The 19,685-nt window shown below is 35.0% G+C and overlaps 1 protein-coding gene across 1 annotated transcript; it reads left to right on the top strand.

Annotated features, from left to right (window-relative positions):
• Nucleotides 1-1,313: 1,313 nt before the first annotated feature.
• LOC124360422 (protein FRG1 homolog) lies at nt 1,314-19,685 on the top strand. The gene is made up of 6 exons (XM_046814042.1): nt 1,314-1,680; nt 4,337-4,419; nt 9,631-9,756; nt 15,694-15,860; nt 17,313-17,515; nt 19,511-19,685. Exons 1-6 carry the CDS (start codon nt 1,622-1,624, stop codon nt 19,656-19,658), a joined length of 786 nt encoding a protein of 261 aa, XP_046669998.1. The 5' UTR covers nt 1,314-1,621; the 3' UTR covers nt 19,659-19,685.

Below are 19,685 nucleotides of genomic sequence, written 5' to 3'. Positions count from 1 at the left end.
CAAGTCTACAATACAATTGAAAGGCATGGAGTACAAACATATGCCTTGGTGGATATTGTCAACGTCGAGACTCTTATTAATTAAAACAAGTTGAGAAAATGAGGATCATAATATTTCGAACAACAGATAGTGTTGCAAACGCATCCACTTCTTATCTACCAACAGCTGCAGGATGTAAATGTTGAACTTGGCACCAATTCACAACTCTCGTAGTGCAGCGTCTGAAATCTGACGCTGTCTCAGACTTGAATCCTGGAAACTAGAATCATGTTCGTCTAAAGAGATCCAAAACAAGTTCGCGACGAAGAAGATCATTGTGGTGAATAATTAATATAAACTATCATGTGTTTATATCACATTTGTTTTGTTAAAAATTATTTTATTCTATACTGTTCAATCGTATTCATTTTCTATGGTTTGTTTTGAAATGGTTAAAATCCTTTATTCTGTTGCTTTACTAACTGCGTTGTATTTTACATTACAATTTAATCATCTCATATAATTTAATTGTTAAATTGTATGTTTCCTGCTTTATTCTAATTCCAATTGACATGGATAGGTTTTTAAGACCTGACAAGTTTGATACTGACCCAAGTTCGCCCTCTTGCTCTAAACTTTGGAAATACTGGTTAAGAACATTTGAGAATAGAATCTCATGAAAGGAAGAAAGCGTTACATCCGAGGATAAACTGAATCTACTCATCAATCACATGTCACAACCAACCTTTGAATTCGTATCTGAGTCCACAACACACGAAGCAGCAGTTGACATTCTGAATAGTCAATAGTATATTCATCAAACCTACAAGTGAAGTATTTGCAAGGTATCAGTTAGCTTCACTTAAGCTATGATCGGGTGAGTCTATCAGTGAATACTTGTTGACTTTAAAAGTACTTAGCAAAGACTGCACATTTTCTGCAGTTACTTAGTATATGTATTTATTTTATTTCTAACGGTATACCATTTTACAATGTAAGAAAAAAGAAATAAAAAATACTTACGAGATAGCTTCTACTAGGTTTAAAGTTCATGCTTCTTCACATTAACAGTGCGTGAAGAGAACTATAAAAGAGAAAAAACATAGTTTTATCCAAATATAGTAGCACTAACTATGCTTTAAAGCTAAATGGCTTACTAGACAAACTTTCTGCCACACAATCCCCATTATGGTTTCAAGGTGTATTCTTACACCCTACTACATATATGGTATGATCTCTGGAAAGTTGAAGCTTTGGGCTTTATATGCTGAACAATGCCATATTGATATGTTTACTTGAAGCCTTGGCTTGCCGTCAAGTAACTTTAAACGTTTATTATACTCTTTGATAAAGTTTTTTTCACCATTGCCTACTAACAAAACACATTCTCAGTGTTTTGTGTGTCAGTGTTTGTTTGGCTTTAGTTTGCTTGTTTAAATAAATCTGAGTTGCAGTTGACTGAAGGAAGGAGTGTTTTGTCTACTACTGACGTTAGGATTGGTGTGTTATAACTATGTTATAAGTATGATATAAGTAGCCTGTCGTTTGTGGTTAAATATTGTTTGTCTTATTTTATTAATTTACCAGCTAATTTATTATTTGACCATTACCTTCGCATACCGGTATACAAATTAATAGCAGTATGTCGGAGTATGATATGGTCAAAAAAGGAAAAATAATGTTCAAAGGGGACAAATCCAGGTAAATAAATTTTAAATATTCTTATTATTAAAGCTATGATACTCAATGTATATATCTATTGCAATAACGGAGTTCTTTTTTTTTACTTTTTTTCTAATCAATTCTGCTTATAGTCTAGGCTTTTTATCATCCTTTTCATTGATGCTTTTACTGCCACAGGCCAATCTAGTTTATATGCTTTGGTCAGGAATTCAGACCCAAGAAAGACTGTAGACCGATTTGGTCGGCTTTGCATATTCTCTTTACTATGTTATTTTTTACCAATAAACGTAAAATTTATACTAAAATACAGCTGCAGTATAATAAGCGGCCACTATGATAATAAAATCATAATTATCAATTATAAATATCGATACTATCAAATACAACATTTGATCTATAGATAAAATTTCTTAATTAGTCATTGCCAGCTGTTTTTATTACATTTTAGTACTAAGTAGACTAGTGACATCATTGCTAGCTGTTATTTTATTTATGTAGTGATTTGGTTAGTGACATTGGCAAGAACAATGGCGATGAACATGCAGATATTGCCCCAAATCTAATTTTAAACATTGAGCAATGTGTAAAATGGTTGCAAGATAAAGAGCTTGCTACATTAGAAATAAATACTAATATAGCCTACACATTTCCAAAAAAGAAGAGAAGTGGTAGATTCTGTTTGGAAATTTTGTCAGAAAATAAACAAAATGCCGATTCACTTATCCCATTAATTGTGAAACACATAAAAGCAGCAATAACGAAAGAGGAAGTTGAACAGAAGCTAAATTCAATATTCACACTACATAGTTGGGGTAGACTTTAATAAGCGTCCTACACTTGTTCAGTTGTTTTATCGAATGGTTCGATTGTTTTTATCTGAAGGATAATTCGATATTATTACAATTTATTTAACTGATATGATTTCAGCTTATTAGTTATTTTAACTTAAACAATAAACAACAAGAAGTAACTATTAATTTGAGACTTTTAAAATGGCGATAAATATGAGGAAAATATTTCTCACAAGTGGGGAGATTTGTTCAAGTAGCTTCAACATGTGGGTTTGGCTCCTCGTAACACATAGGGAGAATTCTTTCCTCCATTTCACTAAAGTGGTTACTTATTGATATCAAGCTGGGCAAGTTATAAATATTGTAAGGTTTCTTTGATATCTAAGTCTAGATCATAGTTGGTTTTGTTGTTTTGTAATGCTATTGTAAAATTTGTGTATTTAAATTTGTAATGTACAAGATTCTTCTTGTTATGGTAATTTATTATAACTCTTATTGTGTATGATTTTTACATACACCGAAGTTGGATAATATATCGAATTGTTCTATAATAACGAGTGTAGGTTGCTTATTAAAGTCTCCCCTATTATAAAACTTATTGCGTACAATTTTTACATATCAAAGTTGAATAATATATCGAGTTGTTAAATACTAATAACCGAATAACAAGTGTAGGCCATTTATTAAAGTCTCCCCAATAGTTGTTAATATATTCGGTACTTTGGGATTATACCGACCACACCAGTATGAAGAACACAAAAATATAAATTTATAGAAACAAACATGATAGAACGAAAAACAACTGTTTAATTATAAAATTACAAACTTACAAGTGTTTCTAGGTATTGTGATCGGTATTGTTGTCGCTGTTATCTTATCTTTCTCAAGAATCCCGATTACGGCAGGCCGCGCGGCATCACATGATTTGCACGGTACATAATTGCCTTTCCATTACAATTCAATTTATATTTCTGATCAGCCCCTCTAGAATTTGATATTTTACTGATAGGTACTATCTCGAGGGATGTTTTTCTTTCGTCAACATCAGCTTCGGTGCTGCCCCGCGCTGATGGCCAGAGGCACTCGCATTTTGGGTGGCGGAGTGTGATCAAGAATAAAAACAAGTTTTGAGTGTTTTTTCAATAAAGAGTTTAGTTTTAGTTTGGTAATGTTTGTTTTTGTTGAATTTTTGTGTTTGGAGAAATGTAGAGGTAAAACACGGAAGTACAACAAAGCGACGAACCAGCTGAACGGGCGGCGAGACTCTGCAATCACGTTATCTACTAGACCGCTCGACTTTGACCTCTGTCTGAGGATGGGGAGGGGTTTGCGATAAGACAATTTCTGTTTTATATTGACGAAATATTGTTCTACGCTAATCTAGTAATCAGTAGAAGCAAAATGTCAAATAACGATTCATGTCTGGGTGTGGTCGGTATAATCCCAAAGTACCATATATTCATTAAACCGTGTTTAATTTCTACCTAGTTTTCATCTCCTTCCTACAATCTGGATTTAAAGGAACAAGATAATTATCCTGTAGCCATTTTACATATTGTTCAATGTTTAAAAATACATTTTACACAAAAAGTACATGTTCATTGCCATTGTTCTTGCTAATGTCATTACTCATTATGTAAAAGATTAAACTTTGAACTAACTTAATTTTAAACAATATTGTTATTCTGTAAATGTAATACAGCTGGAAATTATTAATTTATCTATAGGTTAAAAGTGTTTACATTCGATAGTTTAGATATTTATAGTCAATAGTTAATTCGATTGTCGTAGTGTCCACGTATTATACTGCAGCCAAGAATAAATTTACATTATTTTTCCGTAGAATGTGAAAAAATGTTAATACTTTTCATTATTTATTTCAGCTCAAAACGAAAAAGGAAACACAAACATAAAGATAAAAATAGAGATGTGGAACCAGTTGAAGATGAAGATAAAATAAAACATGGTATGTGGTACAGTTAAGAGCTATCTATTTACCAGCATGATATTTTCATGAGCTCTGAAAATTAATTTACAAGAATAATCTGGATCTCAAAACTTTTTTGCAGGCAGGTGGGCCAAGTAATTTCACTTGTATTTTATTTAAAAACAATATGGTTAGATATTTATTTTTACTACCAAGAATTGAAAGTTCTATAGTAACTAAGCCAATGTAGTCGGTTAATAATAATAATAAAAACAATCCAACATTCTTGGCCAACAATGTCAGTCCATCTTGGCTTGAACTTTGATACTCCTACTCCGAAATTGTGGGGTTTCACAGCACCCAATCTAACAGCACCTAATCTCACAGCACCTAAAATTTAACCGTCTAATAAGGCCGATTCTCATAGCACCTAATATCATAGTACCTAATCTCACAGCACCTAAAGAAATGCCCGAGAGTTGCACGGCACCACAGACCTAAAAGGAAGTGGTGGGGGCTCGCTGGAGGGATAGGCCGCCACCACCGTCAGTGGCCAGTGGGCGACCGTCCGTTGAGTCGTGTGGCTAGTGGAGAGCTCTTTAAATTGGGTATTGACACGTGCTGTGCAGGTTGCATTAACACGCTCGCTGGAAGAATGAAAGCGGTGAACGTTTCATATTACTACAATTGCAATAAGATAAAAAATATACCTTTTTACAACGCTCTATGTTAAATTATAAATTATTTAATATACATCTTGGCACGAAAATAAAACTAGGATTATAGGAGTACTCTGAATTTTAGGAATTTATATATGTTATTGTCACCGGATCATGTATTTCACACACACTAAACATCTCACTTAAAACGTCTACCACATTAAAATATACCTATATCAAATCAGAAAAAAGTTTGATTGTTTAGGTAGTATTAATCCATATATTATAGCGAAGGAAAAATATTTTAGAGATTTTTATTGATTGTGATACAGTAATCAAAAATATGAGGAAAAACACAGTTTTTTGTTTTAAATTTAAGCTTTCTCCAATTCAAACTCCTCATAATTCAAAAATAATTACAGTAAAAATACAGGGTGAGGCAGAAAGGATGAACGGTTTTCAAAAAAGCAATATGTCGTTACCTGCACATAAAAAAAAACATTTATTTACAGAATAATATTCACATGATCTTACCATTTTAGAAAATTAATGTTTGAAAACAACATCTGACAGGTGACGGCCGTTTTCAGCAATGCACTTTACAAGCCGCTCTCGGAAGTTGGCTTCTACTCTTTCTAACATTGCCCTGCCAATTTGTTCGACTTCCACACGAATTGCTTCCTTTAGTTTTTGAAGTGTACGTGGTTTATGCTGGTAAACACGTGACTTGAGGAAACCCCACAAGAAGTAGTCGCACATTGACAGGTCTGGGGAACGAGGAGGTCAATCAATGTCACCAAACCGAGAAATGATGCGACCACGAAAAACAGCCCGAATTGCCTCCATTGAATTTCTTGCTGTGTGAGCTGTCGCCCGGTCCTGCTGAAACCATACTTGCCGGATAGGAATACGTTTTCTTCTTAGTTCAAGTAGGAAGAATTCAGTGAACATCTGTCTATAACGTTCCGAGGTTACAGTTACAGTGGTCCCGTTGTCGTCTTCAAAAAAGTATGGACCAATAACAACAGTACTGCTCACAGCACACCAAACTGTCACCTTGGGACTGTGTAATGGTCTCTCATGCATTAATTTTGGATTTTCATCTGACCAATAACGAAAGTTCTGCTGATTAACAGTACCATTCAAATGAAAATGTGCTTCATCTGTTGTAAACAAAATGATGTTTTCATTTTGGTCAGGTATGGCCTTCATTTCTCGAGCAAAATTTAGCTGCTTTACATAATCGCCAGGATTCAATTGTTGAACCATGGAAATTTTGTAGGGATGAAATCCTAGATCGTTATGTAAAATACGCCTTACTGACTGATTACTGATGTTCAGTTCAGAAGAATGTCTCCTAGCAGATCGACCAGGACTACGGAGTATGGCTTGCCGAACTCTTTCCACATTTTCTGGAGTGCGTACAGTGCGATGATACCCTGGCGGTTGTTTATTCATCACTGTTCCTACTGAACGAAATGATTGAACCCAACGTAAAATGGTGTTACGAGTGGGTACACTGTTATTTCTCGCAAGATTGAAATGACGACGAAACTCGCGCTGAACTGCAACAATACTCTCATTATTACGAACAAAACTGTCGTAAGTAAACACACGGTGTTGCACACTCCACGACTCCATGATGACTAGACAAAATGGTATGTTCTACCGAACACATGGCCACTTCAATCGCCCAACTCCCACTACCCAGATCAGAATACTATCTGTTCTAAAAACATCCATCCTTTCTGCCTCACCCTGTATTATATATCATTTGTTGTATGACTCAGAACGACATACCGATAACTCAGAGTTCTAAGTTAATAATTAAAGGCTTAACAAGGTTTTTTTTAAATTCATTAGACTTGTATTTATTTATATTCACGCAATGTTTATTACTAACTGTCTTTACTTGTGAGTGAAGGTGCAGAACAAGCGAGATACACAGTACCTGTACCGGGACTGTGCTACATTATGGCTTAATGAAACATACCAACTTGACCCATGTGCCAAACAGCAAAATGTTTAAAAATTAGGCTTGTATGATTCTGGTAAATATTTAATTCAAGGAAAGGCAATTAAACTATTCGTTTAACCAAAAACAAACATTTAATTAAACCTATTGTTGTGTACGGGTTACGGGGAATCGGAATAAAAGACTGAATTAGTTTACATCATCGACTGTGCTCGGTTAAGGTTGGAGGGTAACTGAGAGAGAGACAAGGGCAGGACACTGGAAGTGGTAGTGGTGGTATGATCTGGTGGCGTGATGAGAACAGCCAATGGCATTTATTCAAACTGATCACCCCATATGACGTCACAGCATCATACGATCATACAGTTGGTCTTTGGCTGTGGCTTTAACTTGCCAGTAACAATTTATTTAATATGTATAATAATTATTATTGTAATTCAATACATTACACCTATATGTGTAAATTCTCTTACAGATAATTTGAGGGAAGTTAATATTTCTCAAAGCGAAGCGTCTGAATACCTTGCATAATCTTATCATCATCGTCTTTGTTATCAGTATTTATATTTTCACTGTCTACCTCATATTCACTGACACAGTCTTCCGACGAATTTCTGTCTCTCAGTTAAAATATTAGTCTCTCTTCAACCTCCCTGAGCAATCATTCGTTGGTCCAAGTGTTATCAATAACTATTTTGGTATTCACTACAACTTTTGTCCAACAATCAGGTTTAGTCTTTTCCAAAGCTTATTTATAAATGTTGTGATATAAGTAATAGTGAATGGCTCCTTATTTTTGCGATATTTCCTTTAATTTGAGCCCATATTAGTTCTATGGCGTGGAGCTTGACAGTCACTACAAGTTAGACTTTTTCATATCTGAACTCCTTTCTGGTAAATCATTCTGTAATTTCTGCCTTATACCTTTTGCTCCTAGGTGCTTTACATATTTTTTTAAAAATTATACCGTGTATTATATATAACAATAACTACATCTTTTATAAATATAATTCACCCATAGAGGTTGAAATGAGCTTGTAATTAATTTTTGTTTTTATAACTTCCTTATGTCCTATGTACATGAAATGTGGCACACACTTGCCTCATGGCTTACATAGAAAAACAAGAGCATGTTCATGAAGATTAACTACCATAGCGTCTGAAATTTAATTGCAAATCCTAGAAAAACTATATTGTTATTTTTCATCTACCCGCTGTACGAAAAAAGTTTTAATTTCACACACACGTTTCTCATCATACAAATAGATTACCACAAGTATATTAAAGAAGATTAACCCAGAATATGGGTTTACATGGGAGTTCCAACGCCTATAACAACTACATTTTGTTTTATAAACTTTCAGGTATCCTATGAATGTAAAATTTGACATTCAAGTGTATTATGCATTAATGACAAACCAACCCGGGGATACCTTTGTCTTGATGTTTTTTTTAAATTTGCCTAGATCAGATTATTTCATGTAACATCATTTTTCATTCTCTGATCATAATGTGCTTATTTTAATTATTCAAAAGAATACTCTTTCTAAAACATCTGAAACCTTGCTAAAGCCAAAATTACAAGTGGCATCTTTTGTTTTAATTCTTCCAAAATTCTCGATTGATGATCTGACAAACAATTTGGTGTCGCATGATTGGAATACCTTACTTAGTAAGGAAAGAGTATTCCTATAAAAAAAAAATTGTAATACATGATCAACTTGTTGCTCTGGAAAATATCTAAATTTATCACAATTTGGTTTTAGAAGGGGTAAATACACCATTGATGCAGTTTATTCACTAATTAAGGAGGTCCTAAACATTTTTGAGATTAAAGCCTTTGCTCAGGCAACATTTTTTGAACTGATCTTAAAACTTAACTATTACGGTATTACTGGAAGTCCGGCTTTAAAGAGTTCTTTAAAGACTATTTATCTAACCGCAGGAGAAAAGTTTGTTTGTATTAATGGCAATTGCTCCAACAATTTGGCGAACAGGATTGTTGAAGCCCATACCTAAGAGTCAGTCCTCAGCCCTATTATGTTTTTATTATATATATATATATATATATATATATATTACTATCGTTTTTAAGGACAAATCTCTTTTACATGGTGAAGACACAACTCTTTTAAATATCTATACAAACTTTGACAAACTACAAATTCTTGTCAATGATACTGTTGAGGAAGCCTCAGTGTAGTTAAGAAATGGATTTGTTCTAAATGAAGTCAAAACTCAAAACATTTTGTTTACCCTACGACAAACACCTTCCATTGATACACCAAATAATTTCTTTTCTTGTGCTAAATTTCTATTAATATTTTAGTAGAGTATTTTTTTACTTAGACTTATTATAAATTGTGTTACTAAAAACTACGTTAAATCTGTATACTATGCTCATGTTCAATCAATAATCATGTATGACCTAATATTATGGGGTAATAGTGCTAAAATTAATGAAATCCTTATCCTGCAAAAGAAAGCTATCAGAGTAATAACAAAATCACAACCAATAGAACACTGTGAACCACTTTTTATTAAGCTTGAGTTGCAAACTGTTATAAATTTATATATTTTTGGAACAAAAGATATTAACAATTAAAAATGTTACAGGTGGATGGAGCAATATAGATTCTACAAGACTTATAACTGGATCAGTAGCAATTGAATTTGGCAATCAGACCTACGTAACAGCATTAGATAATGGATTGTTTACATTAGGACCTCCACATAATGAAGGTATCCTATTTTAGTAATAAATTTAAATGTAATTATATTGTTAACGTTAAAAGGTTTTTTGTCAGTCAGCATGTCTAATTAAAATGTAATCTATTTTATCTATACTCAGTTACTGAATGTATAATATTATTATCATTAGTTACATAATTTAATTTTACAATAACCAATAACCAGATTTGAAATTAAAGCTTCATGAAAAAATATACGACCAAAATTTGGCTTGAAACATCTAGTATAACAAATTTACTTCTGTTTAATAACATTATTATGTAATGCCTAAATGAAAGGTTGGATAAGACAGAAAGAAGTAACAAATCTTCTGACCATCCTACCAATAAAAGTTAATTTATCCATTATACATAGAGTAAATAAAATTTAAATAGAATGGGAAGAAAAAGTGTTGTCCCAACAAACCAATTCATGTGTATGTTTACATTAATACACATGACATGTTTATTGACATTTAAATATAGCCATCTGTTATCGTCAGAGCCTTAAATTTGCTCACAACCTTATCTTTCAGTACAGTATTTTGGGAGACACATCTGTAACATATAGTTTTTAATTTTTTTTTTACATGCTGCCAGTTTGTTATTACAAGCAGTTGGACTTGATTTATACTTAAATATGAACAAATAATAGTATTTAAATTATATGTGTGTTATTCAGAATTTCTCAATAGAATACAGTAAATATGCATATATATATAGCTGAGTTCTGGAACCCCCTCCTCCATTCGATGCCTTAAAAGCAGTGTTTGGTATGACGTCGGCAATGGAGGGGTTTTGCTTAAGGCCTGCCATTCCGGTGCGTCTTTTTTTGTAGCCGTTACCCCTGTACTCAGGAGCGTGCAAGACTGTTTGTGTTTGTGTGTTCCCGGACTTGAGGCCCGTGTGTAACTGTAAGTGTTGGCGATTTTTCACAATAATTTGTGCATGTAAACTTTTGAAAATTGATCCGAAAGAACGGATTCTCCAACTTCTACGTGAAGTTTCAAGTGAAAATAACTTTATTGGTGACCAATTTAATTCAGAGTTAGATGATTTGCTAGAAAATAGTGAATATTACACTGACAGAGAACATTCCAGAAATTAAGATATACCTAATCGACTTCACCACCAAGAGGTTACTGATCCAGGGGTGAAAGGAGTTGCTCCAAATGCTGATACTCGAATAAAATTATGAAATTTGTTTTTCCCAGAAACCATGATTGAGCTCATTGTGACCCATACTAACCATTGGATTGAAGAAAATAGGGTTAATTTTTGTAGAGAAAGAGATGCCCTTCCAACAAACGGTAATTCTAAGCAATATATGGGTCAACCTCGATTTTTCTCATATTACAATATAATGTTCCAATAGTCAATTAGAAAAGGAAATGACTAGAATTTCTTGCCGGAAAGCAGTTATAGGGAGCAGGCAACTCATATTACAACATAATGTTCCAATAGTCAATTAGAAAAGGAAATGACTAGAATTTCTTGCTGGAAAGCAGTTATAGGGAGCAGGCAACCACGAGAATTACCTATTAGTGATCAGGGGCACTGACGTGATCTGGGCTTCAAATTTGGAACTACTCGAGTTAATTTTTTTTCTAAAAGAGCAAGCAGCGGGCAAGCATCGTGCGTGATCTTCGTCTATACTGAATTGATTCAGGCCAAAGGAATGACACATATTCCTTTACCAGATTTTTACGGAGATTTTGTATTGGGCGGATTATATTGGTTTACTTTGCTTTCCAGCATGTAATTATGTGTTAAAAATTGTTTTACATACATTACCTACATTATATTGTAATATGTAATAACAATTTATCAGAAATTTTTAATAAAAAAAAGGATCATGCACGATGCCTGCCCGCTGCGCAGCGCTTCGCGCTGCTTGCTCTTTTAGAAAAAAAAATTAACTCGAGTAGTTCCAAATTTGAAGCCCAGATCACGTCAGTGCCCCTGATCACTAATAGGTAACTCTAAGCAATATATGACCGTCTGGCGGTTGCCTGCTCCCTATAACTGCTTTCCGGCAAGAAATTCTAGTCATTTCCTTTTCTAATTGACTATTGGAACATTATATTGTAATATGAGAAAAATCGAGGTTGACCCATATATTGCTTAGAATTACCCAACAAACGTTGCAGAAATCAAAGCTGTCCTAGGATTATTGTGCATGGGGGGAGTCTTGCGATCATCTCATTTAAATCTGGAAGACTTATATCCTAAGGATGGTACTGGAATAGCATTTTTAGAAACGTTATGTCTCAAAGGTTCAGATTGCTTCTAATAGCTATGAAATTTGACGATAACAGGACAAGAGATGTACGTACAAATCTAAATAATTCAATTGTTGTTTTCTTTTAAATGCTGAACATTGGTGGAGTCAATAGTTTAATCATTTGGAGATCAAATACATGGAATTAAGTAACAAGATCTTGTCTCAAAACTCTCAGCTCAACTCTCAGTTGTGTATGAATCAGTTGAAAGTCAGAGCTACTTGATCAACCTATCAACCTCGTCAACTTCAGATACAAATCAGGGCTCTTGCCAGGATGAAAGCTCCTCATCTGGAAGAGGAAGGAACAAGTCATGGACAATGTTCACTATGTACATGTAAACAAGACAGAAAAACAAGAGCAAGATGTGTACGTTGTAGAATCTACATCTGCAGCGAGCATACAGGGCTAAAGCTGTGTCTAAACTACCCATTAGATGGACTAGAAAATATGGATACTGATGAATCAGAGTAGTAAATCAGAGTGTCATAATTTTTAATTATTGTTATATTTACTTCACTGTACTTACCTTAGCCTATAAATATTATTGTAACTGTACCCAGTATACTTAAAATTTTCTATGATTAAGTTTGATTTATTTAAGTTTGATCTATTAGTATTTTTAAATGGTGTTTTTTTTAACTTTTTTATCTATATTGGATATAAAAATTTTAATTTTTAATGTAAGTTGAAGTGCGCATAAATTTAAATTAAATTTGTATAACAACATTTACATTACATATGTAAATAAAGGTTTTTATACTTTATGAGCTGTTTTAAATTTTAACCAGTGTTTTCTAGGGATTATTCAAACACAGTCTACCAGACCGTGCACGAGCAACGACGTTCGTTAGTGGAACGCAGGGTTAACTGTGAACTAATTCACTTTAATATGATACAATAGGGTCTATTGAGAAAGAAAATACCCCTTTCACCTTGACCCTGATTATCTATTGTAACTTATTCTGCTAACTAGACAAGACAACTGATAATGGTTCTATAACAGCTATCAGGAGAGAATCTTTTCCAGTAGAGAAAGGGTTCCGCAGAACTCTCTCTATCTCCTTCATTTAGATTCACAGAGTTCTTTATTGTAATCAGTCAGAACAACTTTTTATTCAGCCCGCTGACCCAGCCTCTTGCCTTTGTCAAAGAGCTTTCTGGTTCTTATTCTCAAGCCTTGAGCTTACTGTTCCACCAATGCACATTTCGCTTGGCCATTTGATGCTTCAGAGGGTTCTAGCATAGGCTTTGAGGGCAGCACTACGCAGGTTATCGACACTGTTCAAGGCTGTCTTTGTCTCGAACAGTCAGTTCTTTACGTTCCAAACTTTTTCTGTAGGGCTTCACAGTACAACATCCAATTGGCAAGTTGTGGAACTCTATTCACTATCACACGAGGTCTTATCGTTTCAATATCACACAGTATATGATTGTGATCATAGAAAAATGGATCTCTGGACATGTGTCAATTGGGTACCAGGTTATATGTGAAGGGGCTAGTTAGAGCCAAATCAAAAACTCCTCATTAATCACATTTTTAACCTGTTGACGAGTGCAGCAAAACATACCCAAATGAGTGCGCACAGCATTTGCCGTTTGGTCCCGTATGAGGAGGCACAGCATTTTTCGTTGCAGACTAATGACTGTCAATTCGTTCTCACTGACTTACTGTGACGTCTAGCGAAGATTTTTGGAACTTTTCAGTTGTTCCTAATAGTGTCTCTGTACAGCGTTGCTAGTCCTGTATCGTGGTGGCACCTGGTGATAATTTAAAAAACTATTTTACGGAGGCGGGACACAAGACCCGCTCCGCCTCCAAGGTCGCCATTTTATAAGGCCACTCCCCCAGAATAACCCAAAGAAGCGAAAACTACTCAGGCAGTGCTATGTGTGCATGCAAACACACTACTCGAACTGGACAAAGAAGAAAAGAAACCAGCTATGAATGTTCAACATGTGGTCGCCCTTTGTATATATCCTTGTTTTGAGCAGTATCACATATTAGCAAAGTTTTAAAACGAGGATATTGCTTTTAACAATCTACAATGTATTTTTATATACATTTAAACTATAATAAACAAGTTTATTAACATTTAAACGTTTTTTTTGTTTTACTCCCTAACAGTCTGTCACTGGTCAATGAGTCACTCAGTATGGACCGTCATAGGGGCACGGCAAATGCCGTGCGCACTCGTCAACAGGTTAAAGGTCCCTGTTTGTTAGCATTATGTTGCTAGTGATATATTCGTAAAGACACCCTCCCCTATTGTTAGTGTTCATTTTGCCCCACACCACATGTTATAAACATTGGCATCACATGTGATGACAAAAGACTTAGCAGCCACCTTACAGTATTGAATGAGGTTTGTAACCTAAACAGGAGGCTCTTAGCAACTATCACAAAGTAGGCAGATGTAACCACCACTTCAATTTTTCCCTATGGATTCTGCAGCAGTAAAAGGACATATCTCTCTATTGATGATAGCTGGAGCAGGTAGAGATTTAATGTTGTTGGATGATAAAATACCAGTGTAGGGTTTTTAGCAGTTATTGTCTTCAATAGATCAAATTGCCTATACTGGGAAGGAGTCCCTTGATACGTCTCCTCTAGGTCCTTGGCTCCTGAAATCCAAAGAACTTCTGGCAAATCTTAAACGCATATCTGTAGCAACTTTGGCCTGCTGGAGGTGAAGCTAGTAGAGGAATGTTGAATCTCCCTTAACTACCCTTTAGGTTTACATGAGCCCCCATAATAGGTCCACTCACACTGATGGTGTCCAGAGTAGTCGGTCACTGAATAACCCGCTTTCGCTTCTGACCGCCCTTAGGATAACCCCTCCACCTCTCTTGGCAGAGGGGCCACAGAGACCTTGGTGGTGGTAGAAAAAGTGATATATGTGGACAAGAAAATTCAAATGTTTTGAAAAGGTGATGAAACACCATCTACAGGATCATGTTGAGGTTGATAGTAGAGGTTGGCATCAAAGTACCAATCACTACTACCAGGGAGGATGGTTTCCTTGGTTTGGAAAGCAAGACAATAAAGTTGAGAAAAGAATAGAAGAATTAAAGAGTCCTAGGAGTCAGTTGATCCAATAGGTGAGAGTAGAGTGAACCGATAATAAATACATTGTAGGAAAGAAGTCAGTCAGATCAGCTCAGCCTGTTCAGATGTGATAAGAAAACACATGGCTGTAGAAGTGCTTCATGTAAGTACTAACTTGACATATATGTTGGAGTATGAAGACTCTGACACTTTGCATCCATTCACCTTGCTGACTAACTAATGTCTTCTTCTATACTTGCAACCATTTTATCTATTGGGGTTAGTATTACCAATAATACCCGTAAAAATTTCTCACCAACTATTGAAGACATGAACTATTGAAGTCATTCTGTGTAATGGTAATATCTTCAATATTACTAATAAGTTAATTAGAATAACCACAGATTGCAGGATATTTTATAAAGAAACCTGAATAACTTTACATTTTATTGTTGCCGATCAGACAACAATAAAAAACTAAAGCCAACTAGCTTTAATGGCTTTCACATGAAGCTCTACTTGGATATACGGTTCCAAGTAGATATGACCTACATGGTAGTTAAATTTCTTAAAAAATAAATGAAAAAAGAAAACTGTAGTTAATTATTGTGAGTTACAGGTGAAGGACCTCTTCCTGAAGAAGTCTTGACAGCTGTAAATGTTAGTGACACAAAAGTAGCTTTTAAATCAGGCTATGGGAAATACCTTGGAGTTCACAAAGACGGAACTGTCATCGGACGTTCAGATGCAATTGGTGCTTTGGAGCAGTGGGAACCTGTATTCCAGGTAACATAAATAGACCTATACGTGAAAAAAATCTTATTTCTAATAGTGAGTATGAATTTTTATTTTATAAAATAAAGATGCAAACGTTAATAAGATCTATTAAACTGAATAGTTGCTTAAAACAAACATTGTCTTAGTCAAGAGAGCAAGGATTTTCAAATTAGAGAAGGGTGGTGTCAAAACACCATAGACAAGTTGAAATGAGCTTACCAATATTATGAAATATATTTAAAATAGATTGAAGTAAATAATAACATTTGCTTTAAAGTAAAACTAAATATTATTAAAGTATGTAATTATTGAAAGCAGAGAGTTAACTACAAGCATCTCTTTTAATTTAATTTCTTATTAATTGATTATCTAATTAATTAATCTCTTGGTTAAACCACTCTTGTAATTTAAATAAGTTGCAAGATCTTACAAGAATTCACATGTTTTAAGTAATAATGCTAACTGAAATTTATTTGTAAAAACCAGTGTTTAGTTTACATGATATGCTAAACCACAAGTCATGTGACCGACCTGATAAATAGAGATTAGGTTATACATCAGTTGAGATCAATAGCTTCAGTCAAGGTCATTTAACAAATTTGCTGCTGAAAAAATTTGACTGGTCATGGTAAATGTGAGAAAATATATTTTTTAACTTACCCAAAATGAAGTCAGAGCCGCCAAAAAGGTTGAACAATGGTGATGTCATAACTGTGACAACAATTGTTGTCAGTTGCACCTAGCGCCGGTCCCCGCTTAGTCAGTACTGCAGGACACTAGGTCTATTACTCCCGAATGGCACTGTCACTCTCAGAAGACATTGTCAATTGCATAAATATTGAAAAAATTGAAAATCGTCCAAAAACATGGACTGAATTCACATTTGCAGAACTCTGAACTTCAATCGGAATCGTCCTGTTCACTCATAGTCTTTCACTAGTTCATTGTCGTCCTCCATATTGCCTAAATACAATAATAAACACATATACACAGCCACCTTACACCATACACTACACACAATAAACAATAGAGCACAGCCAGCAAACGAAAATTGCGAACCACGAACGGATTGCGAATAAACAATGTATGAACAGGAACAACAGGCAGCAAATGGCACAACGTTCCACAGCAACTACTAGGCTCATGTTGATCCAATGGTGGCCAAACGAGCAGATGTCTGCTATTGTCATCCACATGACGCGCCAGTATTGCATGACGATTGTCGAATGTGTTAATGTGAGTATTATAACAGTCCAGATTTTATTAGCTACCAAGTATCACCTGATCTTTAATAATGTTCCAGGTTGTAAATTTAATGCTACTCAGCTGCACTAATTGTTTCATGTCGATACGAACTGAGGATGACCATTTGGGAACATCCAGCAAGACGGCAGGCTCAGCAGTTTGTACAGATACGATCAGCTGCTGAATATCAACTGATGTGTAGTAATGTTGTTCTAGGATGGAAAGTTAGCGCTACTCAGCTGCACTAACTGTTTCATGTCTATACGAAGTGAGGATGACCATTTGGTGGCATCTAGCAAGACAGCAGGTCCAGCAGAGTTTGTGCAGATACGATCAGCTGCTGATGTGCAGACAGATGACGTTAATGAGATTCCAGTTGAAGAAAAAGGAAGTCTTTCACAGATAGAAGAAAATTATGTGTAAGTGTGCTCCTCATTTATTTTTTAGAAATATTGTCAACATTTACTCCTATTGCACTTGTAATATCACTGTCCATTCGGTTGACTAGTTTTGTATTAGCTTTACTAATTCAGATAAACATTGTGTAACGTAATGATTTCTATTACGAGGGTCGTCCAGAAAGTAAAGAACGATTGCGCATCACGGGCGGCGCAGTTCACCCACCACTGCGGTAGATAGCTTGTTCGTTAGCCACACCTTCTGCCTCAGTGTGAGCTGAGTAGCGGTACCGTGAGGTCACGTTTGCGTCTCCTGTGAAAGTTTAAAATGGCGGCGTTAATTGAAAATCCCGCCAAGTGTGAACTGCGTAGTGTGATACTGTTTCTGAATGCACAGAATGTTCGACCTATTGAAATTTATAGGCAAATTAAGGCAGTTTACGGTGACAAAGCTCCAGTCAATGGAATGGCATCACTCGAATTCACCAACAAAAAACAGGAAAGAAAAACCAAATTTGAACACCAGGAAATTGATGGCAACAGTTTTTTGGGACCGAAAAGGCCTAATCCATGTGGAGTTCATGCCGAGAGGCGAAACAATCAACTCAGAGGCCTACATCGAGACCTTGCATCGGCTACGCCGCGCTATTCAGAACAAATGACGCGGAATGCTGTCGTCGAAAGTGGTGCTGATCCACGACAATGCTCGGCCTCATTGCAGTGCACGAACCAAAGCAGAACTCAATTCTTTCAAATGGCAAATCTTCGGACACCCTCCGTATAGTCCAGATCTGGCTCCGAGTGACTATCACTTGTTTCCAAAGTTGAAAGTGTTTTTAGGCGGAAAAAACTTTTTGGGTGACGAAGACCTCAAAGAAGGAGTAAAAACATGGCTTCATTCCTTGGCGGCAGAACAGTATAACGTCGGTATAGAAAAACTGGTGCCACGCTACAACAAGTGCCTTGACAGTTCCGGCGATTTTGTAGAAAAAATAGAGTAAGTTTATAAGTATTTATAAATAAATTTTCATGCTCTTATCTTTTGTTTTTATTGACTTATAAAAAAACGTTCTTTACTTTCTGGACGACCCTCGTACTATATTGTCTGACCTAATTTCCCCGGTCTTACTAATTATAGACAAACACAAGTGATCACATTTTGCTCTTCTGTAAACTCTGAAGAAAACTATTCTGATCATGCAACTTCCATAGTAATTGATTGATTACCTTCAGCCGTCAACAATCCTGACTAAGCATTATAATATTATATTTGGATATGTTTTAAATACTTTAACAAGTTTCTTTAGAGTTAGTTCAACTGGTTAAAATTACAAAATGTAATGATCTTTAACACATTTAATCTTATGTTAATTTTTCTTATTATTGATTTATCATTAATAAACCAACTCTAATGGTTTGCAAAAAAAGTTGCCAACCGCACTTCACAAATAGCAGGATTTTCAATTGTGTAATACATTTTAAACTGCTGTTGCAAAACAACAAGGAGTGACAATAATCTTTCACTAGCACAGTTGGGTAGCCACTGAACAGAGAAATGCCCTGACATCAAAATGGCTATGATAGTCCCGCCCCTAGCGGTTAAAAAGAGTGAAACGTAATCTACTTTCTGGATAACCCTCATAAATACAAAGATTGAGAGAGTTTTATATCCTAGTGGATGTGTACGATAAAGTGATCTCCATTTATAGGAATAATGAAAGAGTAAAAACGTGTGATTGAAGGTGTTACATTGCATACAATAATTCATGTTTAGTGTTTTTTTTAATTCACCGTTTTGAATAAAATACTATACATACATTTTTTGTAACTAACATTTTTATTATGTAAACTTTTTTGTATTATAAATAAAGGTCCTTTAGAAAATATCAATTATTAATAATTTCTTTTCTCCAAGCAATTTGTTGATACTCTTGATCTAATATATTATTCTCATTGAGATATCCCAAAATATTACTTCTTTGTTAATTAATTATATACAATTATTCCTTTTTTCAGGCGTAAATTTCAAAAATTCCAAGACAAAAAGTTGAAGATAAACTCTGGTGATAAATCTGAGCTCAAGAAAGCTAAGAAAACTGGAGTTTTGCACGAAGCAATGCTTGACAGAAGAAGCAAAATGAAAGCTGATAGATATTGTAAATAAAGTTTACATTTATTACATCCATAAAAA

The sequence above is a fragment of the Homalodisca vitripennis genome, chromosome 4 (assembly GCF_021130785.1).
Source record: "Homalodisca vitripennis isolate AUS2020 chromosome 4, UT_GWSS_2.1, whole genome shotgun sequence".
In the NCBI taxonomy this organism is placed as follows: Eukaryota; Metazoa; Arthropoda; class Insecta; order Hemiptera; family Cicadellidae; genus Homalodisca; species Homalodisca vitripennis.
This window is presented reverse-complemented; position numbering and strand designations above follow the sequence as displayed.

Excerpts from the sequence above, each read along its gene's own strand:
- LOC124360422 (XM_046814042.1), top strand. The coding sequence starts at position 1,622 with ATGTCGGAGTATGATATGGTCAAAAAAGGAAAAATAATGTTCAAAGGG. Across the intron at positions 1,681-4,336 it reads TTCAAAGGGGACAAATCCAG|CTCAAAACGAAAAAGGAAAC; the intron begins GTAAATAAATTT and ends TATTTATTTCAG. Across the intron at positions 9,757-15,693 it reads AGGACCTCCACATAATGAAG|GTGAAGGACCTCTTCCTGAA; the intron begins GTATCCTATTTT and ends TGTGAGTTACAG.